The sequence below is a fragment of the Panthera onca genome, chromosome A1, assembly GCF_046562875.1.
Source record: "Panthera onca isolate mPanOnc1 chromosome A1, mPanOnc1 haplotype 2, whole genome shotgun sequence".
Taxonomy (NCBI): Eukaryota; Metazoa; Chordata; class Mammalia; order Carnivora; family Felidae; genus Panthera; species Panthera onca.
The window spans coordinates 151,737,124-151,763,515 of record NC_138339.1 but is presented as its reverse complement, the minus strand read 5'-3'; the positions used below and the strand labels follow the sequence as shown (position 1 = coordinate 151,763,515).

Genomic DNA, 26,392 nt, shown 5'->3' with positions numbered 1-26,392 from the left:
TCATTTCAACATCAAGGACTCCCATACTCGTGTGTGTGTGTGTGTGTGTGTGTGTGTGTGTGTAGAGCAGTGGTAATAAACTCTCTAACCTTTATACCTGAAAGTCATTAACACTGTATGTTAGTTATACTTTAAGAAAAATGTGTTTAAAAATAAACTCTCTCACCTTTTGTTTATAAGGAAAGGTCTTATTTAGAATTCCTTGTATGTGATTAGTTGTTTCTCTTGCTGCTTTTTTTTGTCTTTCTCTTTCAACAGTTTGATTATACTATGCTTCAGTTCTTAGTTTACCTTGTAGGAGTTCATTGATTTTTAGTTTTTTTTAATATTAAATATAATTTATTGTCAAATTGGTTTCCATACAACACCCAATGCTCATCCCAACAGGTGCCCTCTTCAGTGCACATTACCCACTTTCCCCTCCCCCTCCTCCTCCATCAACCCTTAGTTTGTTCTCAGTATTTTAGAGTCTCTTATGGTTTGTCTGCTTCCTTCTCTGTAACTTCCCTCCCATCCCCTATGGTCTTCTGTTAAGTTTCTCAGGATCACATATGAGTGAAAACATATTGTACCTGTCTTTCTCTGCCTGACTTATTTCACTTAACGTAATACCCTCCAGTTCCACCCATGTTGCTACAAATGGCCAGATTTCATTCTTTCTCATTGCCAAGTAGTATCCCATTGTATATATAAACCACATCTTTTTTATCCATTTGTCAGTTGATGGACATTTAGGCTTTTTCCATAATTTGGCTATTGTTGAAAGTGCTGCTATAAACATTGGGAGTACAAGTGCCCCTATGCATCAGCACACCTGTATCCCTTGGGTAAATTCCTAGCAGTGCTATTGCTGGGTCATAGGGTAGATCTATTTTTAATTTTTTGAGGAACTGCCACTCTCTTTTCCAGAGTGGCTGCACCAGTTCGCATTCCCACAGACAGTGCAAAAACGTTCCCATTTCTCCACATCTTCTCCAGCATCTATAGTCTCCTGATTTGTTCATTTTAGCCACTCTGGCGTGAGATGGTATCTCAGTGTGGTTTTGATTTGTATTTCTCTGATAATAGATTTTTTTTTTAGATTCTTGGAGTTTAGGATTTCTGTATTTCATTAATTAGAATGTTTTTAGCCATTGTTTCTTCAAATAATCTCTCTGACCTTTCTCTGTCTCTCTCTCACTTCTCCCTCTGGGATTCCCATAATGCCTGTGTTGAGACCTTTGATGTTGTGCCACAATCCCTTAGGCTCTATTCACTTTTCTTCATTTTGTTTCTTTCTGATACTCAGGCTACATAATTTCAAATGCACGGTCTCTTTATTCTGCCTGCACAAATCTGCTGTTTAACTTCTCTTTTGGGGGACAGCTGGCTGGTTCAGTCTGCGGAGCTGCAATTTTTGATCTTTGGCTGTGAGTTCGAGCCCCACGTTGGGTGTAGAGATTGCTTAAACATACAATCTAAAAATATATATAAACAATAAAATAAATTATCTTTTTCAATATATTTCCTGTATTTTCAGCTCAGAAGTTCTTATCAGTTTTTTTATGTATTTTCTATCGCTTTGTGGATATTCTCATTATGCTCATATATTTTTTTCCTGAATTCTTTTAGTTCTTTGCATTTGTTTTCCTCTAGCTCTTTGGTTATACTGAAAGCAATTGTCTTCAAGTTTTTATCTAGTAAATTCAATGCCTGTGTTTCTTCAGGGACAGTTTCTGGAAATTTACTTTGTACCACTGGATGACCCATTTTTTCCCCTCTTCTTTATATGCCTTGTGATATTTGTTTTTTTAGAAAAGCAGACATTTGACAAAAGAAGTCACTTCCTCATGTCTTTTCTTGTTGGCTCTTGGCTGGTACAGTTCTCTACTGTTTAGTTGAACATGTTCCAAGCCTAGAGATCTTCTCAAGGTGTTTTGGGGACTTTTCTGATACATATTGCCTGGAACTCACTGACTTTTTAAATTCTCATGTACACATGGCTGCTTTTGAATGTCTTAATTTCTCAAAGAGAAATCTAGCTTCTCCTTAGGAGATAGATATATATAACTCAGCCATCAAAAAGAATGGAATCTTACCATTTGCGAAGATGTGGATGGAGCTAGAATGTGTCATGCTAAGCAAAAGAAGTCAGCCAGAGAAAGACAAATATATGATTTCACTCATGTGGAGTTTAAGAAACACAATAGATGAACATTTGGAAAGAGGAGGAAGAGGAGAGATGAAAACATACAACAGGAGACTCTTAATGACAGAGAACAAACTGAGGGTTGATGGAGGGAGGTGGGTGGGGGATGGGCTAGATGGGTGATGGGTATTAAGGAGGACACTTGTTGAGATGACCACTGGGTACTGTACGTAAATGATGAATTACTGAATTCTACTCCTGAAACCAATATTGCACTGTATGTTAACTATAATTTAAATTTAAAAAATGGAGCTTCCTAATGTGTCATTTGACTAATGTCACTCTCTTACACTGATTAATTTTGAATCGTAAACCAACTTAGTATTCCTAAGGTAAGTCTTACATTATCATCATGGTTATCCTTATATATTGTGGGATTCTATTTGCTCATATTTAGTTAGGTGGTTTTTTTAAACTTTTTTTTGAAAGTTTATTTATTTTGAGCAAGAGAGAGTAAACAGGGGAGGGGCAGAAAGAAAAGGAGAGAGAGAATCCCAAACATGCTCTTTGCTATCAGCACAGACCCCAATGCAAGGCTTGAACTCATGAACCATGAGATCATGACCTTAGCTGAAACCGAGTTGGATGCTTAACTGACTGAGCCACCCAGGTGCCTAGTTAGGTGGTTTTTTTCTGTTCTTTTTAAAATGGAAGTATAATTGACATATAGTGTTATGTTAGTTTCAAGTGTACAATATAGTGATTTGACAAATCTATACATTACTCAGTGCTCATCACAATAAGTATAGTTGCCATCTGTCACCAAACAATGTTATTAAAATCTTACTGTTCTACTTTTCATCTCCACGACTTCTTTATTTTGTAACTGCAAATTTGTACTTTATCTATTTCACCCATTCCCGCCCCCCCCCACCTCCCTTCTGGCAACCACCAGTTTGTTCTCTGTATTTAAGAATCTGTTATTTTGTCTGTCTCTTTTCTCTTTGTTTTGTTCATTTGCTTTGTTTCTTAAGTTCCAGATATGAGTGAAATCTTATTTGTCTTTCTCTGACTTATTGCACTTAGCATAATACCCACTAGGCCCTTCCATGTTGTCACAAGTGAATGGGAAGCTCTCCTTGTTTTCTAAGGCTGAGTGACATCTCATTGTATGCATGGACCCCATCTTCTTTACCCGTTAATCAGTGGTTGAACACCTGGGTTAAAGAAAGTGAGATACTCCAAAATGGTAACTAAAGAACCCTCACTTCTGAAGACAATAGAGTATGTGAGCTTCTTACTATTCCCTTCACTAGATACAAATAAGAGCTCAGAAATTACATATAAAACAAACATAAGAAGACCCTTATGCTAGTCAACTCAGGCTGTATAATAAACACTAGGAGGTTTAAATAACAGACATTTACTTTTCCCCACTCCTAGAGGCTGGAAGTCTGAGATCCAGGTATGGTCACGGATAGTTCCTCCCGAGGCCCCTCTCTCATTGGTGTGTCCTCACATGGTCATCCATCTGTGCCAGTCTGTGTCCTGATCTCCTCTTCTTATAATGGCACCAGTCCTGTGGGGTTAGGGCCCACACTAGTGACCTCATTGTACCTTAATTAACCCTTTAAACACCCTATTTCCAAATATTGCCACAAATATAGTCACCTCAGAGGTCCGGGTGGTTAGGAATTGAACACATAATTTGAGGGGGTGGGGCACAAGCCTACAACAACCTTGAAAGGTAGAGACACAAGGTGGACCGTAGGGAACTTGTGATCCTAGGAGCAACACCATGGTGATTTTCCTGCATTTTCTTTTTCCCTCATGTGTCCCAGACTTGGAGAACAAGAAGCCAGCAACTCAGAAACACAAATGAGCACTGACAAAAAAATGTCCCCCAAAAGCCTATTCCTTCTAGCCATAGGACCAGGACAGGAACAGCCTAGCAGGACAGAAAACTTGAATATCCCAGACTTTGGCCCCAGCCAGGCTGTAATGAGCCTTCTCAAACCCACCCCTGCTGGGAGAGTTCCATAAAAGACCAAGTGGGGAGCTGGACTTTCAGCCTTGCTGTGCAATACCTGGGAGTCAGAGGAGACCAGAGGGTAGCTGCAATGCCTACCTCTGTTCAACAGTAACTAGAGCCCCCACCCTGCCAGCAATGTCAGTGGTACCCCTTCCCCCTCTGCCAGGCAGTAATGAGGTAACATCAAACCTTCCCCTGCTGGAGTAGTGTTGGAGACAGCCAGTCAGGGCTGCTTTCCATCACCAACAACCAATTCTCTTATTCTCTGGACATCAGCTAGGCAGCCAACAATTCAATTTGGTTTTGACACTGCATACCTAGAATTAACATCGGATTCCACAGGTTAAAGGTCCAGACCCCACAAGTCGTTCCCACTTACAATGCAACGTGCAAGTCCTAGGTCACCTGTACTTCTGACCAACCAACAATAAATTGGAGACTCCCACAAGCTCCTCCCCAGGTTTGATGATTTGCTAGAGTGGCTCACAGAATTCATGAAACACTTAGGTTTACCAGTTTACTACAAAGGATACAACTCAGGAACATCCAGGTGGAAGAGAGGCACAGGGAAAGGTACAGGAACAGGATGGTGCTTTAATACCCTCTCTGGGGCATCACCCTTTCCGGCAAGTTGACGTGTTCATCAACCGAGAAGCTCTTGGAATCTCGTTGTTCAAGTGATTTTATAGAGCTCAAACTCCAGCCCCCTCCCCTCCCCAGAGATCAGGGATAGAGATGGAAGTTCCAATCCTCTAGGCACTTGGCCCTTCTGGTCATCCCGAGGCCACCCATGGTTCCCATCGTAAGTCACTTCATTAGCATAAACTAAGGTGTGCTCTAAAGGAACTCTTCAGGAGTAACAAAAAAAACATTTGCACCACTCAGGAAATTCCAAGGAGCCTGGAATTTTAGGAACTCTGTCAGGAATGTAGGACAAAGACCACATATACTTCTTCTTATATTACAGGCAGCTAAAACAGAAGCCTTAAATAAGAACCAGAGTCTCATAACATGTTATGAAAGTGTCCACATATCAGTAAAAAGTCATAACTTGTCATAACTAAGAACCAAAAACTAAGAAGATCCCAAAATGAGTGGAAAGCAAAAAAAAAAAAAGACAAGGAATAGACGCCAATATTGACATGACAATATTGTTGGAATTATCTGATAAATGTTTTAAAGCTATTATGATAAAAATACTTCAACAAAAATTACAAACACACGTGAAACAAGTAATAAGTCAAATGTTTCAGCAAAAAAATCAAGAGTCTTAGGAAAGAAGTAGAGACATAAAGAATAACCAAATGGAAATTTTGGAACTGAACAATACAATAACCAAAATATAATATAATATATCTGGGGGCGCCTGGGTGGCACAGTCAATTAAGCGTCAGACTTTGGCTCAGGTCAAGAGCTCAGGGTTCGTGAGTTCCAGCCTCGCATCAGGCTCTGTGCTGACAGCTGGGAGCCTAAAACCTGCTTCAGATTCTGTCTCTCTCTCTCTCTTTCTCTTTTTCTGCCCCTCCCTGCTCATTCTCTCTCTCTCTCTCTCTCTCTCTCTCTCTCTCTCTCAAAAGTAAACACTAAAAAGACTGTGGTTTGCCTCTCTTCCCCCCCCCATGTCTATTTGTTTTAAAATAAATAAATAAATAAATAAATAAATCGTTCTAGGGGTGCCTGGTGGTTCAGTCGGTTAGCCATCTGACTCTTGATCTTGATCTGGTCTGGCTCTCAGGGTCATGAGTTCGGGTCCCTCACATTGGGCTCCATGCTGGGCATAAAGAGTACTAACAAAAGAAATAAAAATAAAAATTACTGTCTTAAAAAATTAAAACTTGCTCTTTGAAAGGCCTTGTTAAAAGAATGGGGAAAAAAGCTGCAAAGTGGAAGAAAATATTTGTAAGCCACATATCTCGCAAAGGATTAATATTCAGAATACACACATAATCTTCAAAATTCAGGAGCACCTGGGTGGCTCAGTCAGTTGAGCATCTGACTCTTGATTTCTGCTCAAGTCATGATCCCAGGGTCATGGTATCAAGCCTTGTGTCAGGCTTCTTGCTGAGCATGGAGCCTGTTTGATTGTCTCTCTCCCTTCTTCTGCCCCACTCTGTCCCTCTCTCAAAATAATAGACTTTAAAAAATCATTTTTTTTTCAAAAATTTTTTAACGTTTTTTTATTTATTTTTGAGACAGAGAGAGACAGAGCATGAGCAGGGGAGGAGCAGAGAGGGAGGAAGACACAGAATCGGAAGCAGGCTCCGGGCTCCGAGCCGTCAGCACAGAGCCAGACGTGGGGCTCGAACTCACGGAGTGTGAGATCATGACCTGAGCCGAAGCCAGACATTCAACAGACTGAGCCACCCAGGTGCCCCTAAAAAATCATTTTAAAAAGTTACCACATCATAAAGTACAACACAACTGTCAAAAACAAGTTGTGTTAGATTTGATCTCTAGAAACAGCTTACCAACGAAATGTCATAACAGATAAATGCAGGGACTTTGGGGCTGAGTGAGTTCATTCAACAGGGTTCAGTCTGGGAAAAGGGTCATGGATCATGCCACATGACATTAGAAAGGGCAAGTCCAAAACAAGGCTGTGAGGATGCACTAGCCACTGTGCACTAAGCACAGGGGCAGAGTAACAAGGTAGAACTCTCAAGGACACCTGGGTTTGCTGGGAAGTTAGGCCAGCCACCAGCAAGGACCAAGGGAAGCTGAGCCACTGGAGGAGACATTGCCTCTCTGCAGCCCCAGTGAGTATCTCTCAACATATGCTAGTCGGAGCTGGGCTGACCCTGCAAAATTAGATCTAAACAGGCTTAGACAAGGATATATCATCCCAGAACATCACACAGAGGAGGTTACCAAAGAAATGCAGTCTCAGAAGACAGGTTGCTCAAAGTCTCACCTGGGTCCCCATGTGCAGAACCAAGCCAGCTGGGGCTGGATGAGCATGTGATGGAGAGGAAGGCGTGGGCTCAGATGTAGGTCATGAGGACTGAGACTAGAGGTGTGTTCACTGTGTGTCTGAACAAGAGTGGTCAGGGCTACAGGACTGTGGAGGGACTCTCAGTAGAAGGCTCAGAGTCCCTGGGCACAGTGGACCTGTCCCAGAAGGGAGTGCTGGAGGGAGGCCATTCCTAACTGAAACTAGAATTAGAACTGGTAGAGATCAAACAAGGCAGCAAGTGCTTGTGGCACATCAGAACCACACATTCTTTCCAAATGAGATTTCCCCGTGAGAGTGGCCAGAACATCTAGCAGGAGCAGGAGGCAGGGGGTTGGGGGGACTCTGGTTCAGGATCCTTCTTCAGCCTCTACGGCCCTCCTGTATAAGAATCCACCTCTGCCTCCCTCTGGCGGGGAGGGACTGCTGGTCACCCACCAGGCTCCTTTCTGCCTCCGACTGAGATAGAGCTGCTGTGGCCAATTCTGGAGGCCACACCAGGCCAGGGAGGTGACAATGGGGGCCAAGCTGATGATTTTCTATCCATGCACTTTGGAGCATCCAGGAGCCCAGGAGAGGTGCCTTGGGGGCCAGCTGGTGGGGCGAGGCTGGGGACCAACTGTCCCAGTTTCCCCAGGACTGTAAGCTGGATGAGCTGGTCACCTCCATTGAGGGTGCCCTGGCTGCCCCACTCCATGAACCAGGATGCCTGACTTCCACCCACTCCACAGGGAAGGGCAGTTCTGCTGTCTGGCCCCCAACCTCCAAGTGAGGTGGCGGAACCCTCTCCTCCTTCTCCAAACAAGCAAACCCACAAAGAAAGATAACACTTCATCCGGTTCTGCTTTTTTATTGGCCTGTCTGTTCATATACAGCGAGTCCTAGAGCGGAAACTGAGGGGCGCAGCCCAGAACGGCGACCTCCCACCCCCCATCACACACACCCCCTCTCTGCCAGGCCGAGTGCTTAGTGCACCTGGGCCAAGTTGTGCTTCTTGTACAGCAGCGCCCTCTTCTTCTCTCGCTGGCGCACGAAGGCTCGAAGTCGCGCGGTGGAGAAGGAGACAGCCGCGGGCTGGGAGCCCGCAGGGCCCTCCTCGGTTAGCCATGGACACTGTAGGCAGCTGGTCGCGCACGGCCGGCCCCTGGAGAGAGGGAAACGGTACCAGCTGAGCTCTGGGAGCGGAGGCCGAGCGGAGAAGGGACGTAGGGCGTGGGCCAGGCGGGGTGGGAGGGCTGGGCGCGGGGCGGAGCGCAGGGTGATGCGACGGGCAGGACCGCCACCTTACCAAGGGTGCGCACACAACGTGCTCCGGAGAAAAGCCACCGCGCCGCCGGACAGCCCCGCGTAGCAGCAACCCAGACGGATGAGCCCCTTGCGCAAGGCTTTCTGCAGGTCGCGTGTCCCTTCACCGTTCACCGGGTACTCCGCGCTCAGCCTGCGCGCGTGGGGGATCAGGAGACTCAGGTAACCATCGGGTGTGTGTGGGGGGGGGACAGCGGGGGGTCTGGGAGAACCCTCCGTGGATGCCCAGTCTCTCCGCACCCCCCCCCCCCCCCCGCCCCTGCGCTTGGAGAACTCACATGATGAAGGCTGTCACGCCTATAGCCCAGATGTCGGTCTGTGGGACGGCACCCTGGCCCTCCAGGAGCTCGGGAGCTGGGAGTGAGTACAGGTCAGGGCACAGGTGAGAGGCTGGGGAGGGACGCAGACCTGGGGGCGGGGTTTCCTCCTGGCCCACCCTTCCCCCCAGGTCAGGTTGGCTTCCGCTCCCCGCGCACCCATGGTCTCCACGTAGTCCTTGAACCTCTCGGAGGGCAGGACCTTCTCCTGGGCGAGGCTCTGGGCGTTGCCCAGGTCGACGACCTTGAGTAAGTTGTATTCGGTGACGATCATGTTCTCGGACCTGAGGTCCAGATGCAGAATGCGCTGGGCGTGCAGGTACTGGGCGGCGCTAAGCATCTGCCATAGGTAATCCTTCACCTCCGACTCTGAGTAGGAGACCCTGGGGGCGCGTGAGAAGAGGGGCTCGGCTCTGTCCACGGCAGAAGGGGCGCGGAGACACGAGCCCTGCCCGTGGGCTTGGGAGGGGCACCCCCGCTCTGCTAAAGTTCCGGGACGTGGGCTGGTCGGTGGAGGCGGAGCCCGGAGGTTGTACGCACCGCGCGCCCCTCCGCGCTCCGACGCTCGTTACATTCCCGCCCCGGGACCAGCAGGCAGGCCACCCCTCACCTCTCCGCCAGGCAGGGGAGCAGCTCGGGTCCCGAGCAAAGTTCCAAGATGAGGACCAGGTGCCGGGGGCTGAGGTAGGCGGCCTGCAGCTGGGCCAGGTGCGGGTGGCGCAGGCTCTTGAGAGCCTCGTATTCGCGCAGTACGGCAGTCCTGTCCTCGGGGCGATAGGGAACGATCTTCGCGGCCAGCGCGCGTCCGCTGGCCTTCTCCCGGCACTGCCGCACCACGCTGAAGCGGCCCCTGGGCGAGGGGGCACCGGCCAGGCTTGTGAGGACACCCCCCACGCACCCTCCTTCCCAGTATCAGTAAAGCAAGCCCAGCGGGAGGTGACCAGAGCCTTCCGGGAAGGGGGAGGACGGCACAGAGGCTCTGAACCAAACTTGGGTGGAGGCGCCAAGTGGGGAGGGAGGCTGGGCCAGCGGGGTGGTGGGCTGTGGCGGGGAGGTCCGCCTTCCCTTTACCTTCGGATCTGTGTCTGGAAGGCGAACGTCTGCGTGCTGGGGAGGGGCTGGGCTGGCCTCGAGGCGCTGCTCTCCTCCTCAGAGGCTACGGGAGAAGGAGTCAGTGATGGAGGCACCCCTCCAGCCCCAGCTCCCCCCACCTCGTCTCCTCTCCCCCTTCCCAGGCACCCTGACAGGGGCCCTTCTGTGAATCCCCACACTTTGACCTCATTCCTTGGGCCATGGAGATGCAGGGACCTACAGGTTAAACCAAACTTTCCCAGTGGCAGTCCCCGGGGGCTCAGTCCCTTAAGCGTCTGACTCTTGATTTCTGCTTTTGTCATGATCTCATGGTTGGTGAGTTCAAATCCGCAGCTCAGAGCCTGCTTAGGATTCTCTCTCCCTTTCTCTGCCCCTCCCCTGCTCATGCTCTTTCTCTCTCAAAAATAAATAAAACAAAAATAAATTTAAAAAGCATCCCAGAGAGTACGTGTGACTGGAGTGGCAGCGCATGGCCACCGCCCCACCCAGCAGGCTCACCCAGGTGGCTGGGCCCTCCCAGGAGGACTGGCTCTGAGGGGCTGCTGTAAGGACCCATGCCCGCCTTGCTGACGCAGGCCGTTCGGAAGATGTATGTGCCACCCCTCGAAAGCTTGCTGGCACCGTAGCAGCAGTCGAAGATGTCGGAAGCCAGGGTGTTCCAGCTGCCACCTGGGCCACACAGGAGGGGCATGGGTGAGCACTAGCCCAAGGCCCCCCTCCCCAGGGCCAGGGGGTGGACAGACCCCTCCCAGAGGGAGCACGGAGTTGGCTGGGCGCTGCCTGAGGCCACCCAGCCAGGCAGGCTTCCCCGATGGGCACCCGGGGGCCACCGGGACGGCTCGCACCTTCCAAGCTGCACTGCACAATGTAGGTCACGGGGCCGTATGACTCCACGGGTTTCCAGACCAGCAGCACCCCATCGGCATATACCTCCCCGATGTCTGGGCGGGGGGAAGACGAGGGGCGCTCTGCGGGGCCACAGTCAGCAGTCAGGGTGGGGGGGCCTTTCCAGGGCTTCCGATGCAGCTCAGAGCCCCTGCCCGCCCCGCCTTGCCCTCCTACACTTGCAGCCAGGACCCTGAGCCCACCATCCCCTAGTCCCATTCGTTCGGGGTCCCCTTCCAGCACTGACCAGTAAGTAGAAGGGCCCAGGGCCTCCTGTGGTGGGGGCCTTGGTAGGTGTGTACCCTGCCAGGCTCCCTTCCCACCATGTACTCAGGAAGCCCGTAGAGTGGCCCTCAAGGACAGCCCTCTGCCAGTGCCAGGCCCCCTACAGGGAGGCCTGTCCTGGCTGCTCAGGTTCACCTGACAAACATCTGCTGGTTGGCCATTGCTGAGAATCAAGCCAGGGCCCGAGAGCTGCACCCACAGCCCCTGTTTGGCGTCCCCTGCACTGTTTTTGAGATCATAGTTTGACCATAATAGAAATACAAAATGGGAAGCAGCCTGGTCCTCCATTGGCTAGAAGAACTGGGAGGGGGGGTATCATGTGAAATGCAGGGAGAGGAGCCCCCCCCCCCCAACGCCCAGAAGGGCAGAGGAGAGGGCTGGGCCAGGTGGGCCACCCTGCCTCCTGCCTTCTGCATCCCATCCTGGGGGTTCCAGCCTGCAGAGCGGACTCCTACCCTCTGTGGCCCCTCCAGGCCTGGCAGTGTGCTGGGGTGTGCACAACTGGCTGGTGAGCGTCACATTCTGTAGGCCTCCAGCAGAGGGGCCCGGCATAAACCCACCTTCAAAGTGATAAGGGGTCTCCAGGCACCCCAGAAGAGTCTCATCCCCTCCCCCGCCTCCGTGGGCCTGGAGGAAACCTCCAGAAGGAGGCAGTGGCATGTGGGGTGGCCCCTCTCCCTGTCCCCCCCCCAGAGGGCCTGGCACGGTGCACCCACCTGCCTTCCGGAGGACGGCCGTGGTGGCCGCAGTCCCCAGTGTGTTGCGAACGCTGCACGTGTATACTCCCAGGTCATCAGCATTCACCACCAGGATGGTCAGGAGCTGGAAGTTCTTGAGCGTGGAGGAGATAAGGAGGCGGCTGCTACTCTCCAGGGGAGTCCCATCTGCATCAGGACAGAGCACACCTGGGGAGCAGCTCGAATATGCACCCTGCCTGGAGACCCATGCCCTCCTGGGGCCTCAGGTTCCCTCTGTACAGTGAGAGCAGTGCCCTCCTCCTTCCTGCACCCCAGCCCCAGGACACCTCCTTACCTTTGCTCCAGGTGGCCTGTGCAGCTGGCTGTGCTGACACTTGGCAGGCAAGAGTCACTGACTGGCCCAAGACCACCGTTTCATCTGAGAGCTCCCTTAGAAAGGATGGCGCTGGGGAGCAGGAAGGGAGGCAGGGGAGCCTTCAGAGATGATCCCCAACCTGAGAACCTGGACCCCTGAGGCAGGGATGCTGGGGAAGCCCACCCTCACTCAGCTCATCTTCAACACTAGCACCTGCCCCAGAAAGTCCCCCAGAACTGCCCTAATAATGGGACCAGAGCACCCCCCCTCACCCATCTGGGCTCCAGCCCCCGTGGATGTAAGCTTGTCCCCCGCACTGGTCTGGGCACTGAGGAGGGGCTCCCATCCCCCACAGCTGGGTCCCCTCAGCTGCAGTGTGGCTCGGCCCCCCAGGGCAGCACACCCACCTCGGTCCTTGCTTTTCAGGCCCAGCCGAAAGGAAGCCAGGCCTGCCTTCTTCCTGGGGGGGCTCTCTTTCTCCAGACCTGCAGGGAGGAGGCCTCCAGAAGTCACACCTAAGGGACCCAGCTGCCACCCACAGTGGACTCCCACACGGGGCACAAGAGCCCAGATCCCACAGACTTTTGTTGCAAATGAGCTAAATTTGCTGCAGAGACCACCCCCTTCTGACCCCTGTCAGGATCAGCCTGTCCTGGGCAAGGGCACCAGGGACAGGTAAGACTTGGGGGCCACAGGTGCCTGGGGAGGCCAGGACTGGTTTGATTCTCTTTGTACCAGTGTCTCCAAGCCTCCTCATGTCCCAACACAGGGACCTCAGATGCACACGGGGGTTGCGGGTTGAGGCCACACAGGAGACCTCAGAAACAGAGGCCCCCATGTGGGGCAGGGGAGAGGACCCTGGAGCAGAGTGGCTTCTGTGTCACCCAGCTCTTCCCAGCCGCGGAGGCGAGGTGCCCCAAAGTGCAAACAAGACACCTACTACCTGCAGGGAGGGGGTGGAGTGGGGTGGGGAAGTCACCTTCTGGCCTGCCCTTCAGGAGGCGGGAGATGTGGGCCACCGAGGCCCTCACCCTCCTGCGCAGTCCCAGCTCCAGGGGCTCCTCCAGCGTGTGTCTCCTGGGGAGGTAGAAGAGGCCACCGGAGGGGGGTGACCATTTCCGCTTCCTACTGCCAGTGGCCTCCCCGAGCAGGGTCTCCATGTCCTCTGGCTCCTCTGTGATCTGCAGGCTGGCTGGTGGACTCAGTGCGCCTGGCCAGGGCCACGCGGCCTCTGGGAACTCAGCCAGCTCCTCCTCTGCCTCGGATTCCGGGGAGGAAGGTGACTCTGGTTCCACAGGCTTGGGGACCTTCCTGAAGATCATGAACTCGAAAGGGAGGTACTTGATGTCATACAGGTCAGACAGGTTGAGGTAGGCAGGCTCCACCTCTGAGATGTCCAGGGACACGGTGTCCGCTGCTTCTGAGTCCCCAGACAGGTCTCGGATCTGCACCAGGGACACCTGGGAGCCCCTGCCGAAGTCTTCCCACGAGCTCAGCTCTGGGGAGGCCCTTGGGGGTGCCCCGCTGCCCTCGGGAAGGGGCGCTGCGCTGGCCTGGGGGGGTGGGCTCTGAGCCCCAGTGTCATCATGCTCCTCTGAGGACTGAGAGGTAGCCCAGGCCATCCTGGCCCACAGGGGACCCTGCCCCAACATGCCTCCTGCATCCCCACCAAAGGCAAAGGTGCCATAACCCGCCACTCCTGCGTAGCCACCATGTTGCCCCAGGGAGAACTTCCGCATGGTGGCCTGCTCCTGAGGGCGTTGTGGGCTGGGCTCCGGTTCTGATGCATCCTCCAGCTCCAGGGTGGCATCCTGGGAGGGACCAGGCCCCGTGCCCACCTGGGAAGCCAGCCCTGAGGAGCTAGGGGGACTCAGCCTCCCAGGGAGACAAGTGTCCTTTGGACCCTCCATAGAGCCTGGCTGGCAGCTTTCTTGGGCTGGGGAGAGGGGAGCCTGGGTCTCCCCTGAGAGGAAGGGGCTGGAGGATGCCCAGAGGGGCCCCGTGCACTGCTCTGAAGGGAAGGAGCCAGAAAGTTGTGGTGTAACAGCCTTAAGGGGGTGACAGCCTTGCAGGGGAGCGGGACCCCACTGGGGATGGAAGGAAGGGGCGGGCTGTTCCCTACAGCTGTCCTGGGATGACCCCTCTTGCTGAGCAGCCCCTGGGAGGCCCCCGATGGATGGCAATAGTCTTGGTCCCTGCTGGGATCCCTCTGGACGCTGCATCTCCTGGGCACATGTGACCCCTCCTGGCAGGCTCTCCCCTGAGGCTATCTGGAGGCCTGAGAGGCCTGGGGCAGGGCACTGCCCCCGGCCACAGGCCTCAGTGGAGGAGCTGGCGGAGTGTGGCTGGTCGAGCTCCAGGGATCGGCTGCGGCTGGGTGCCACTCGGGCGCTGGAGCCAGGCAGCCGCAGGGCGGTCTCGAAGGAGGGCGCTTTGGCCATCAGAGCGGCCTGCTCCTCCCGGGCGGCCTCTTCCTCCAGCGCGCGATGCTCCAGCAGCGGCTCCCGCAGGCCGGGCAGGGCCTTTGCGAAGTAGCCGCCCTTGAGCAGGTGCCTCCGCCGGGCGGGGTGCCGCCTGCCGCCCATGACGGGGCCTCCGCGCTCCGGGGCCTCGCCTGCCTGCTGGTAGAAGAGGCTGCGGATGACACTCTGGCGGGGAACGCAGCCCGGGGTAGCAGGCACCTCTGCACCTGGGGGCGACGCCGGCCGAGGCGCGGCGGCGGCTGACGCGCAAGCCTCGGCCTCCTCCGGCAGGCTAGCGGATGGCCGCAAGAAGCCCCGCGGGTGCAGCAGCGGGGAGTGGGTCACCGGAGAGGGCGGCAGCGATTTGGCCCGGGCGAAGGGTGCCAGCTCGTTGTCGGAGGACGAGGACGAGCTGCTGGAGGCGGCGCTGGCGCCTTCGTGCAGGTGCCGGGCCACCCCGAGGGACGGGCTGTCGGGCGGGCCCTGGAGCAGCTCGGGAATGGAGCGCATCACCAGGATGGACTTGTAGCTCATCAGGGAGCGCTGGGGGTTGCGGGGGACAGGGGCGCGTCAGCCGCGTGTCCGCCCGCTTTGCGGCTCCTAGTGGTCCCTGAAGGGGCACCCAGGAACTGGAGCGCGTTACAAGCTCCACTCTTCATCCCCTAGGGCTGTGTCATTCTGTTCCTGCCCAGGCTGGGGCATTGCGCGTGGCACGCACCTCCTCCCAGACCCGCCCCGGGGGCTCAGAGAGCGCATGCCCCAGCCTGGCTTCTCTTTCTCCCAGGCCCTGGGGGAAGCACAGCCAGTCCTGAGGGCCTGGTTTCCTTGCGGGCCTCCAGCCCCCACCTCGCAGCTCTGCCCCCTCTTCAGCATCTTTTGGGGGGTCTAACCCTAACCCTCACCCCCTCCGCGAGGCTGCACTGCTCACCTGCCAGCGGCTGCGGGCTAGCAGGAACTTGAGTTGCTTGGTGTTGATGAAGTGGGCCTCCTCCGCGGGCACGGACTTCTGAGAGGGCCCAGGTGACAGGGACGGTGAGGGCAGACCCTGGTGCACCCTGTGGTCCACGTAGACCTCCGCCTCCCCAGCCCCATGGCCTGTTTCCCTCCCTGTGCAGGCCTGCTTGGGCTCAGCCTGCTCACCTGGAACCAAGGGTGGGCCAGGCACTTGGCTGCGCTGGGTCGGGCCCTGCGAGGAGAAGAAGACCAGGGGTCAGGCCAGGTGGTCAGCTGCCCCAGGGGCAGGCCTGTGAGAACCCGGGGCGGGGAAAGGGTGGCACACTCACTCTGGGGCCCTCTGCAGGGCAGCCTTGATAAATTCCTGGGCATCCTCGCTGAGGTGGGCAGCCATGGGGCTGCTCCAAGACACCCGCCCCTCCAGCACATTCAGGAGGGTGGCTCGGTCACTCTCACCGGCAAATGGTGACGAGCAGGTCAGGCTGAAAGCAGAGACATGACTTTGCCTTCAGAAGTGACCTGGATTTCTGGATGCATAGGGGGCAGGTGGCCAGAGCAAACAGTGCTGGGTCTTTTACAAGGCCCCCAGTGGCCACAGAGCCACTCCCATCCAGCCCTGAGAGTCCCAGAAATGGCCAATATTTGCCCAGAGATCCATGCTCAGCCTGGGACAGGGATCAAGGGTCAGCCTGGAGTATGTACCCAGCCTTAGCTTGAGGTGGGATCCAGACTCAATCTACATGAGCAGCCTCCTCGAGGGCAGCTGTAACTGTAATGAGGGGGCTCTGGGCAGACCCTTTAGGGAAACAGCTCAGTGCTTTGCCTGGTGACCCGGCCAAGCTCCTCTGGGCCACAGTGTGTAAGAAAAGAGCGCAGCAGAAACTACTTATCAGAGTTGGCTGACCGCTGGTTCCCATAATAGCTGCCCTGTGGGTCTTGGGTCTTTGATCTGGGAAGCAGCCAGTAGTGCACGTGGCTTGTCATGGGTCCGATGGGGAAGGGATCGGCGCTTGGTTTCAGAGGGGGTGGTTGACAGAGGCAGGTGTCTGCTTACCTGAGATAGGAGATGACCCCCATGGCCCTGCAGGAGCAAAAGCACAGTCTTGAGTCATCCCATGCCTGGGCTTCGGGCAAAGGGTATGCTCAGAGTTGGGGGGTGTGGGAGGAGGGGCAGCGACTGTGTGTGGGGCAGGGGCTGCTGGCATCCCCAGTGGCCATTCACTTACCAGATGTCCGAGGCCTCGCTCACGGGAGTCTGCTCAATGATCTCAGGGGATACAAACTCTGGGGAGCCATACTTGCTATATTGTGGCTCTGCTGGGGTGATTTTTTGGGCAAAGCCGAAGTCGCAGATTTTAATGTCCTCCCGAGCAGGATGCACCATCAGGATATTTGGGGGCTGTGAGACACAGTCAGGGAGAGGGGAGGCCATGCCCTAAGGAGGGGGCTCCCAGGGCCGCAGGGAACACACAGGGGTCTGTGAAGGGCTGTCCCAAGGCAACGGTGATGCCGGTGGGACAGTGGGCAGTCTTGGGGTAGGTTTTAGTGCTATTTGGGGACAGCTTCCAGTTCATCCAAGCTGTACCCCACCTGATATCACTCTGCATCCCCAGAGAGTCTGGAAGTGCTAGACTTGCATCTACCCACCCCCTATGTTCAGGGTCCCTCCCTGGTCCCTGCGGGGCCCCAAGAAGGTCAAGCACCTTTATGTCCAAATGGAGAATGCTCTGGCCGTGCAGATAATGCAGCCCTTCTGCCAGCTGCTGGATGTACACCTTGACCTGGAATCGAGGCCAGGGCTCAGAGGAGGGCCATCCTTCACCTACTGCTCCACTCGCCCCCAGATCTGAGCTGGGCACGGATCCTGCGGGGCAGGTGGTGTGCAAAGCCTCCCAGAGCCCAAGGCCAGAGGATTCCTCCAGCCCGGAAAGCAGATGGGCCTGACCAAAGCCGGAAGCACCTGGTGTCTCAGGAGGGAGGGCCCCACCAGCCAGGTGGTGACTGGGAGAGGAAAGCAGTGGCCCCCCGGGGAAGGGGGGTGCATGGAAGGGCTTAGAGAGCCCTACTGAGGAACTACCACACCCCATGAGGCCCTGGGGAACCCCAGAAGGTTTCCAAGCTGGGGCGTGCTGGGTGTGGCCAGGGAAAACAGGAGACCGTGCAGTTACCTCAGCCTCAGTCACCACACTCTTCTTGAACAGTCGGTCCAGCAGCTCCTCTGAGGAACACCTGGGGCTTAGGTCAAGGAAAGCTCTGGAGTCTGGAACCCACCTGGCCCCACACACACCTCCTATCTTGGGGTGGGGGTGGGGGCCAAGCTGGGGAGGTTGGTGCTCAGACTGTGGAGGGTGGGAGGGACAGGGACCCCAAGGAGGGGGGCCAAGGTCAGCGGACAGCAGCAGAGTGGGAGGGGTGAGTAGGGCATGTGCATCCCTCCCTGGAGCTCGGGTGGGCTGCCTGAGGACCCTCAGCATTAGTGCTTAGCGTGGCCCATAAGTCTGACCTCCCTGCTGGGCAAGGCCCCGTGGAGCGTGGGATGGCCCAGTGAGGGCTTGTCTTGGACCCTGTGACACAGCTCTGCCAAAATTCCTGAGCCAGGGGACCACGAGCTACAAGGCCAGGGCTGTGTCCAGGAATAGCAGAACAGGCCCTGCTGGGGCCCTCGGACCTATGCCTGCCAAGGGTCTGCGTGCACGCCCCTTTCCTCTGGCCTGGCTGTGGGATACAGCTCCAGGACAAGGATCAGGGTCTTCCGGGTCTCAAACTGGTCAAGCAGCCCTGTGACCAGCGGGTGGCTGAGCGTGGCCAGGATGTCCCTCTCGCGGTACGCCTGGGTGCGCGTCCTGCTCCGCAGGGGGATGAACTTGGCCGCGCAGAACATCTGGTTTCCCTTGTGCTGCACCCTCTTCACGAAGCCGAACACGCCCCTGGGAGGAGGGGAGCCACGCTGGGGGCGCGCGCCGGTTCCCCAGGACAGGGTTGGAGGAGCGGTGGAGCTCCGGAGAGCAGTGCTCACGAGGGTCCTCCAGGGAAGGAGGTTTCTGGGGGACTGGGTTCTGGGTGGGGGTGCCCGTGCCATTGGGTCAGCGGGAGGGGTGGAGCTCCTGAGAGGCGGAATTTCCGGAGAACAGGGGGGCGGGAAAGGAGGGTGCTTCGTGGAAGGCGGGGTCCCGAGGCGCAGGGGTTCCAGGGGATACTGGGGGCTCCCTGGAGAAAGCTTGTGCTCCGTGGGGGCGGGGTCCCGGGAAGCTGGGGCTCCCGGGGGGCTGGGGGCGGGGACTTGAAGGAAGGGGCTCTGGGAGGTGGAGGTTGAGGGGCGGAGTTCAGGGGACGCAAGGGTCCCCGGGAACCAAGGATTCTAGGGGTGCTGGGGGCTCCCGGGGAGAAGGCAGGTGCTCCGTGGAGGGCGGGGTTCCTGGGGCGCAGGGGTTCCCGGGTCGCAGGGTTTCCAGGATCCTGGGGGTTCCGGGGGCGGAGACTGGGAGGAAAGAGCTCTGGAAGGCGGGGGCTGAGGGATGGAATTCCAGGGATTCAGGGGTCCCCGGGGGCGCAGGGGTTCCAGGAAGTGCTGGGGGCTCTCAGGGCGGAGAGTGGGGGGAAGGGGCTCTGGGACGCGGGGGTGTCGAGGAGCGGCCCTCTCCTGGGGCTGCGTTTGTGGACAATACCTTCCAATTTCCTCCTTGACCTCATAGAAAGAGTGCAGCTTCCTTCGATAGCTTTGCTTCTCAGTGTCAGACTCGCTGTCTCCTGTAGTCGAAGAGCGGGAGTCGTAGGTGTAACTATGTCCACTTACCCCCAACTGGAGCGTCTCTGTGCTGGACGGACTATGCTGGAGCCTGAGGGAGGCCGCAGACCACCCCCGTCCCATGCCCTCGAGGAGGGTTCCCCGGACTCACCCCCGTGGACCACCAGCTCCGCTTTACACAGCACCTGGCCACCAGCGTTTTGGGCCAGGCAGGTGTAGACGCCTGCGTCCTGCTGGGTCACGTCCCTTAGCACCAGGGAGTAGGTAGTCCCTTCCCGCTGCTGGCTGAGCCGGGCACCGTCCACCACCTGGGCATCATCCTGGGGGCATAGGCGGGCGGGGCAGCTGTCAGCCCAACCCGGGGTATGGACTCTATCCCTCCCCCGCCCTACTGCAAGTGCTTTGCTGGCGGGTGGGAATGCTACACACTCGCCAGTCCCGGCCCCCAGCCCGGTGCCTGTCCCTACCCGGTACCAGGTCACTGTGGGCTGCGGGTTGCCCTCGATGACCGCTTGGAACTGCGCGGTGCTGCCCCTCTGTGCCTGCACGTCTTCGATGGTGACCTGCATGGATGGGGGCCCTGGGGTGCAGGAGGGAGCCCATGGAGAGAGGTCCAGGCTGTGTCATCAGCCCACATTGAGTCTTGGAGCTGGGCCTTGCAGTCAGAGACTGCCCCCCTACAGTGGGCCAGCATTGACTACCCACCCACGCCTGTCCTGATACCCCCAAGCCTTGTGATACGCCCTGGGGCAAGAGCCCACCTGCCTCCCTAATGGGGGCGCCCCCCTCCTGACTCTGCCCAGGCCCCTGATGGTCAGGAAGTGCCTCCTTCCCACGAGCCTCTGTCTCTCCTAGCTGTCCAAGGGCAGGGCGTGCAGAGCATGTTGACGCCTGCTGGAGAAGGTGGCTCCCAGCAAACAGTTCACTACCTTCAGCCCCTCAACCCTCCCAGGTGACAGCCCTCACCTCTCCCTGGGGGGACACGGGCAGAGAGCTCCCCACCCCCGCCCCGCCCCAGCAAGGCTGGGACAGGCCAGGTGGCTCTGCAGGTTCCTCTGCATGAGTGTCCCTCCCCTGGTCCAGGGCACTGGGGGCACACACAGACATGACCCACTAAGCCCCCGCCTACTTGTGGCACCCGTGTCGCTGGCCTGGTACACGTATGTCCGATGCGTGGTCTCCATGAACACCTGGCTGTGGATGTCCCATAGGTCCACTGCTCCTGCTCCCGGCCAGGCTGTACCCTCCATCCTGTGGTCATGGAGCTGGATGAGTGTCTGCTCTTCTCCTACACCCCTGGAGTGTGGGCGGCTCTGCCTCCCCCCCACCGCACTACAGCAGACTTTTAGAGATGGGATGCACAAAGAGGGGACCCAGCCCCGGGTGAGGTGAGGGCTCCACCCCTCACCCTGAGAGCAGTCTCTCCTCTGTGCCCTGACCCTGGGATGTCCCCTCATGAACTGCCCCCACCCAGCACGCCAAGCAGGTTACCGGATGGGCACTGTGCGTCCCTGGGCCTCAGCATGGGCCCCCAAGTCCTGCTCCTGGCCCTCCTGGGGGAGAGGCTCTGGCACCTTCTGAGGCTCAGCTGGTAGGAGACAGGGGCTTAGTGAGAGGGAGCTTGGGATGGAGCTGGGACTGCCCCTCACTATGTGTCCCCATGTCATCCTGCAGGCCCAGAGGGTGGGAACACAAGGCGGAGGAGGGACTGTGGGAGCGCAGGGCCCCTGTGGGTAAGAACAGACAGAGACTACCCTCCTCCAAACCCAGGGGTCCTGACCTCCCTGCAGAGCCCAGAAGCCAATGCACCCTCCTGTCCTAGCTTCTGGCCTGGGCCATCAGCCACACGACAGGGTCCCAGCTACCCAGACAAGGGCCATTCTGACAGCCAGGTGCAGCAGCTTCTGGGGGGGAGGGGCCCCAAGGCAACATCCCTGGGGGGGGGTCTCATCAGGCCAGGGTGGTGGTGAGGGGGTCTACCTCTCCTCTCCTTCCTCCTCCCTCTCCCTCCTCCTCCTTTCTTCCTCCTTCTCCTCTCTCTCCTCCTCCCTCCCCTCCTCTCTCTTCCTCCCTCCTCCTCCCCCTTCCTCCCTCCTCCATCTCCTCCTCTCTCTTCTCTCTTCTTCCTCCTCTCTCTTCTTCTTCCCCCTCCCTCCTCCTCCTCCTCTCCATCTCCTCCCTCACCTCCTCCTCCCTCCTTTTTCTTCTCCTCCCTCCTCCCACTCCTCCTCTTCCCCCTCTCCTCCCCCCCCTCCTTCTCACCTACCCAGAAGCACAGGGCACTCAGGCTCTGTGCCCAGGGCTAACCACCAAAGCCTCTGGCTTCCAGGACAGATGTACTCAGGGTGGGAAGAACCTCCCAGCACCCACCCCCTGCCTATAGCTTCACAGTTGGGGAGCCTGAGGCTGAGCTAAAGTGGGCCTTGTCCAGGTCCCCCAGTGCATGGGGCCATTGGGATGTCAGGGTCCCCAGGGCTCTTCCCATTCACCTGAATAGGATGGATACCTGGGGTGGCCAAGGTTGAATCCAGCACAGGGGGGACCCTGAGAGCAGGTGGCACTTTGTGGTCAGCCTGAGGCCACTGGGCCTCACCAGACGCATCTGCAACCTCCGTGCCTAGGAGTTTGGGGCCAGCCTCCTGGAGTTTGGGTGGCCCCCCAGGGCCAGGGATGGGGCCAGCGTGGTCCCCTGTGGAGGGTCCTGGAGCCTCGGGGCACACCAGTGTCCTTGGAACAGACGTGATCTCCTTGTCTGCTGGCTCCAGGGCAACTGGGGGAGGGGCGGCAGCATCTGTGGGAGAGGCGGGTCAGCGTGTAGGGGTGAGGCATGGCCTAGGCCCAAGAAGAGGGCTCCAGAAACCTTGTCCCAGTCCTCAGAGGCTGCCCCAGTGAGCTGACTCCAAGCTGCCCTTCCCACCAATCTGACCCACCACACACTCAAGGCAGTGAGCCCAGGACTTTTGAAAACGGGGGCTCCTCTGGGCACAGGTGGGTCTGGACACCTGGCCTCTGTCTTGGTCCTGCCCCTCAGTCTCAGTTCATCCCATACCTTCACCCTGGGACTGGCCTCCACACCATGGTCCACTCCAGACCCCAGGGTACTGGGCCACCCAGGCCCAAGGGAACCCAGCCCCACACTCTAGGGAAGCCTGGGAACAGCCTGATGCTGTCAGGGGCCAAGGGGTCCTTCCTGCCCTCCCAGGCCAGCCATGCATGGCAGCGGCCTCCCCTCCACTTGCAGCCTAGCCCCACTGAGGCCACTGTACCCTTGTTGGCTCCCTGCCTCTAGCTCCTGGTACATTTTCCTCCCCCACCTGGGGGCCATTCTTCCTATGGTCACACCACAGCCTCACACATGCCCAGGGATGCCTACCACTCCATTCCCAGCAGGTCCCCCCGCCTGGAGCTCTCCCCTCACCCCAGACTTTTTCTCTTGTTCATCTTCTGTATCCTCAGACCCTCCAAGCTGGAGAAGCGACTGTCAGTCTGCTGTCTGTGTGCCCTCAACGGCACTGGGACACGCGTCTCATCCTTCCCCAGTCCAAGGAGGTCAACAGACCCCGAACACATCACAGCCTCTGTGCCCATCTCACCAACAACTCCCCAGGCACAGATGGTAGGGAGGGCTGCTCAGCCTCCAGAGGGCTGGGAATGACCACTAGTCTTGTCACAAGGTAGCACCTGTCACCAGCCACACAGCCTGTGTGAGCAAGCTACACCGGCAAGCTGTCACGCCTCCACCCAGGGAGCCTAGGATGGGCCTGAACCCACAGGCTGGTGTCAGGTGCCCACCAAGGGCTGCTACTGGTGGTCCCCAAGGCCAGGCATAGAAGGCCCTCCCCAACAAGTCGCCGGAGCCACCAGGCAGAGAAGCAAGAAAGCAGAGAAGACACAGTGCAGGGAACCAGTTTATTATCATCATCGGGGCCATCTGATGGGCCACTTCCCATGCACAGACCCTGGTCCACCCTGCAGAAAGGCTCAGGAGGGCCTGCAAGGCTGTGCCCCGCACAGGCCTCCCAGAGGCCAAGACAAATGTTCATGGTGAAGATGCGGCTGGGGAGCCCCCACCTGAGAGGAAGACCAGGACCCTAGCCTGGAGCAGACAGGACAAACCTGACATCCCGGCCTTGTGAACATGGCCAGACAGATACAGTGTCCCTGACTTATGTCTAGAGCCCTGAGCCCAGAGCTGCAGTCCATGAGTCTCTCCAGCCTGTACTCTTCAGAGGCTTCTGTACTTTCTGAGACTCCAGATCTGTATGCAGTGTCCTCAGCCAGACCAGGCCTTGTGAGGTAGCAAGTGCCTGGGGTAGAAGGGGCAGGCAGGCTCCAGCCCTGAGTTCTTGGAGAGTGGAGGGGAGGATCAGAGCACACATATCCATGGGGCACTGGCTTCCTCCACACAGCCACACTGGCTGCATCAGGGTGCCTGACAGCCAAGCCCCTGACACTTATGGCCTCAACCCTGGGAGGGGCTGGGGGCCTTGTCCCCATCTGGGTGGATGTGCAGAGTGACCGTCTCACCCACTGTCCCAAAGCTGACTGTCTGGGTGGAAACCTCTGTTTTGAAACTGCTCTGGCCACTGTCTGCAGACCGCTGGACCTGGGTGCAGAAGGATGGCTTCCAGGAGGTAGCACCCCCAGCCCGCAACTCCTGCACACAGAAGGAGACTCCACTGGGGCCAAGGACTTGAGGCCCTGACGGAGACACTTCCCGGTGACTGAAAAAGCTGGATGGGCCTCGTGGGCCCAGGGGACGCCCCACATTGAGCAGGACAGGCCGCCCCACAGTGGGCTCACTGATCTCTCTCTGAAGCACAGAGACCTCGCAGGGTGGGTCATCAGAAGTGCTGGGCACTGGGCCATGACAGCCGAAGGTCTCCCCCTCCCGGGGCACGTAATCCTCCAGGTCAGCCAGCGTCAGCACTCGGCCGTCGTGTGTGAGGACCTTGGGGTCACGGCTCCAAAGGCTGTTGGTGCCCTGAGGCTCCTCTATCAGGAGGGCACCTCCTTCCTCCATCTCCTCCAGGGGAGCCTCTTCTTCAGCTGCTTGGGGAGGGAAAGGTTCAGGGGTCTCCTCTGGCCCAGCGTCCATGCAGAAGGTGAGAGGCTCTCCAGCACTGACTATGGTTCTGCCCTGGGCCTGGGGCTCCTGAGCCAGTAACTTGTTGTTGGAATTGTTTGCATTGGGGTCTCCTGTGGGTGTCCCACCTGACATCGTGAAGAGGAGCCCTGTGGAGCTATCGGGTGCCTCTCTGGCAGGAGATGCACCCCTGGAGCCCGTCTTCTTCACCTGGACTTCAATAGTCTCCTCGACCTCTACCCACTTGGGTTGGGGCCTCGTGCCCTGGGGCAGGGCCGGCGTGTGGGACTCAGGCTCCGTCACGTACAGCGTGGGCACAGTGGGCCTCCAGCCTGGTTCCACCTCAGGCTTTCGAGGCTGGCTGGCCCCCAGTGAGTAGAGCACCTCGGGGGCCAACTGGCCTGGCCTGGGTGGGCTGGCAGTGCGGCGAGAAGGCGAGCGGGAAGGGGACTTGTTGGGGGACCGGCGCCGGCCACGGGGGCTCTTCACCACGGTGGTGATGGTCTCCTCTCTGCGGGGAGAGGGCCAAGAGGAAATGTGCACAGAGACCTGCAGCCTTGCTCAGTGCCCGCACCATCAGCACATGCAGGGGCCACATGAGTGATAGGGTTAGTGTCCTCACAAGCAAGTGGTGACACTGCACAAACTCCTACACATGTGCTTGAGCCCAACCTCTGGAACCTACAGAGAACCAAGGAAACAAAGCACAAAGCCCCATCTGGCTAACCTCAAACTCTAGTGTGCATATCTCAAAACAAGAGTTGAGGCATCAGGGGAGGGCCATGCCACATTACAAGGTGCCTCAAAACCCCGGACTGAGACTGGTTTACAATGTCTCTGTGTGCTAGTCTCTCCTCCATTTATGACCATCTCACTTCAGAGATCCCAGTGCTTTTTGTGCAGTTAATGGGAAGGTATGCAGGGACATAGCCATATGGCCTTCCTTGTCCATCCCACCAGTGCCTTATGCTTTATATCATGTGGGTTACCCCAGTGAGCCCTCAGAGAGCAGGAGCCATCCATAAGATGTAAATAATAGAGATGCTCCTTTCATGGATGAAATGTAGAGTTAATCTGTATAAAGCTCAGACACAGTCGCATAGCTCCAGGGATGGGGTACTTACTACTACCCCATGTATTGTGGGGCAGCAACGTGCCTTGGGGGAGGAGGGAGGAGGAGGAGGGAGGAAGTCGAGGAAGGGTTAACCCAGGATCTGACCAAATGTCTGATGATAAGATTCTCCATAACTTGGACAACTTCAGGCCCCTTGAGGAGGTCATAGGTCCATGGGGACCAACCAGCGTTTCCCAGCCATCTGGTCTTAGACCAGTTTTTCTTGCCTCCTGGCTTTTGCAAGCTTTTCCACAATCTCCACCTGCACACACCCTCTAGTGGAAGTCCTCCCCGATCATCCAGGTCAAAACCAATTCTGTCTTCTGTGGTTTCACTCAGCTCCAAACCTCTTGTGTAATTTAAGTAGCAACAACTCCAGCCTTGAAGGCACCAAAGAAAGGGATGGCGGGCGTGGCACCGGGGAAATGGTTATCCATTGGCTTCCAATCATGAGACACCCTGAGCAAGCCTCTTCCCTGAACGTGAGTTTCCCCATCTCCCTAATGCTAGGGTTGGGCTTGGAGACATGTAAGGGACCTAGAGCTGTGCTGCCCACTAGGGTTACACTATTTTAATTAAATGCAAGTTAATGAGAATAACTAAAATCTAGCATTCAGTTCTTCAGTTACACTTGACACATTTGAAATACTTGGCAGCCACATATGGCTAGTGGATGCTCTTGTAGTGTGCAACATAGAGAATACTTCCAACATCACAGAAAGCTCTGTTGGACAGAAATGTCCTAGATTCTAGGGTTTTGAGTAGAATTCTGCCTCTGGCCCACTGTGGGAAACAGCTCTCAGTCCCGGCTCCAAACTAACTGGTGTGATTCTGGGTCCAAGCTGGGTGTGCTGCTGTGAAGTATACAGAGTAAGTCTACCCAGCGGAAACAATGGAGCCATGGAGGCCCTGTAAGAGAGAGCTGTGACGTGTGAATGTAGTCAAGACCCCAGGGGAATGTGGGTCCCCTCTGGAGCTTCTGCA

At 56.5% G+C, this 26,392-nt stretch overlaps 1 protein-coding gene across 36 annotated transcripts in view; it reads right to left on the bottom strand.

Moving 5' to 3' along the window:
* Positions 1-7,944: 7,944 nt before the first annotated feature.
* OBSCN (obscurin, cytoskeletal calmodulin and titin-interacting RhoGEF) overlaps positions 7,945-26,392 on the bottom strand; it is a 164,997-nt gene continuing 146,549 nt past the window's right edge. For 34 of the 36 annotated variants that reach the window (XM_078452398.2, XM_081790323.1, XM_081790320.1 and 31 more), the window contains 26 exons: positions 21,715-21,999; positions 20,700-20,796; positions 20,338-20,459; positions 19,676-19,788; positions 19,360-19,528; positions 19,129-19,210; positions 18,190-18,390; positions 17,632-17,692; positions 17,167-17,244; positions 16,690-16,862; positions 16,518-16,544; positions 15,793-15,945; positions 15,650-15,695; positions 15,438-15,515; positions 13,027-15,052; positions 12,455-12,532; positions 12,027-12,137; positions 11,711-11,878; positions 10,670-10,792; positions 10,323-10,493; positions 9,804-9,888; positions 9,343-9,582; positions 8,892-9,115; positions 8,694-8,769; positions 8,399-8,548; positions 7,945-8,254 (listed from right to left, as the gene is read on the bottom strand). In XM_078452398.2, coding sequence (XP_078308524.2) covers positions 8,077-8,254; positions 8,399-8,548; positions 8,694-8,769; positions 8,892-9,115; positions 9,343-9,582; positions 9,804-9,888; positions 10,323-10,493; positions 10,670-10,792; positions 11,711-11,878; positions 12,027-12,137; positions 12,455-12,532; positions 13,027-15,052; positions 15,438-15,515; positions 15,650-15,695; positions 15,793-15,945; positions 16,518-16,544; positions 16,690-16,862; positions 17,167-17,244; positions 17,632-17,692; positions 18,190-18,390; positions 19,129-19,210; positions 19,360-19,528; positions 19,676-19,788; positions 20,338-20,459; positions 20,700-20,796; positions 21,715-21,999 — 5,315 coding nt within the window. In that variant the 3' untranslated portion in view covers positions 7,945-8,076. Of the gene's footprint in view, positions 8,255-8,398; positions 8,549-8,693; positions 8,770-8,891; positions 9,116-9,342; positions 9,583-9,803; positions 9,889-10,322; positions 10,494-10,669; positions 10,793-11,710; positions 11,879-12,026; positions 12,138-12,454; positions 12,533-13,026; positions 15,053-15,437; positions 15,516-15,649; positions 15,696-15,792; positions 15,946-16,517; positions 16,545-16,689; positions 16,863-17,166; positions 17,245-17,631; positions 17,693-18,189; positions 18,391-19,128; positions 19,211-19,359; positions 19,529-19,675; positions 19,789-20,337; positions 20,460-20,699; positions 20,797-21,714; positions 22,000-23,103; positions 24,806-26,392 lie in introns of those variants that run through there. The other 2 variants (XM_081790437.1, XM_081790444.1) reach the window with 2 other exon arrangements.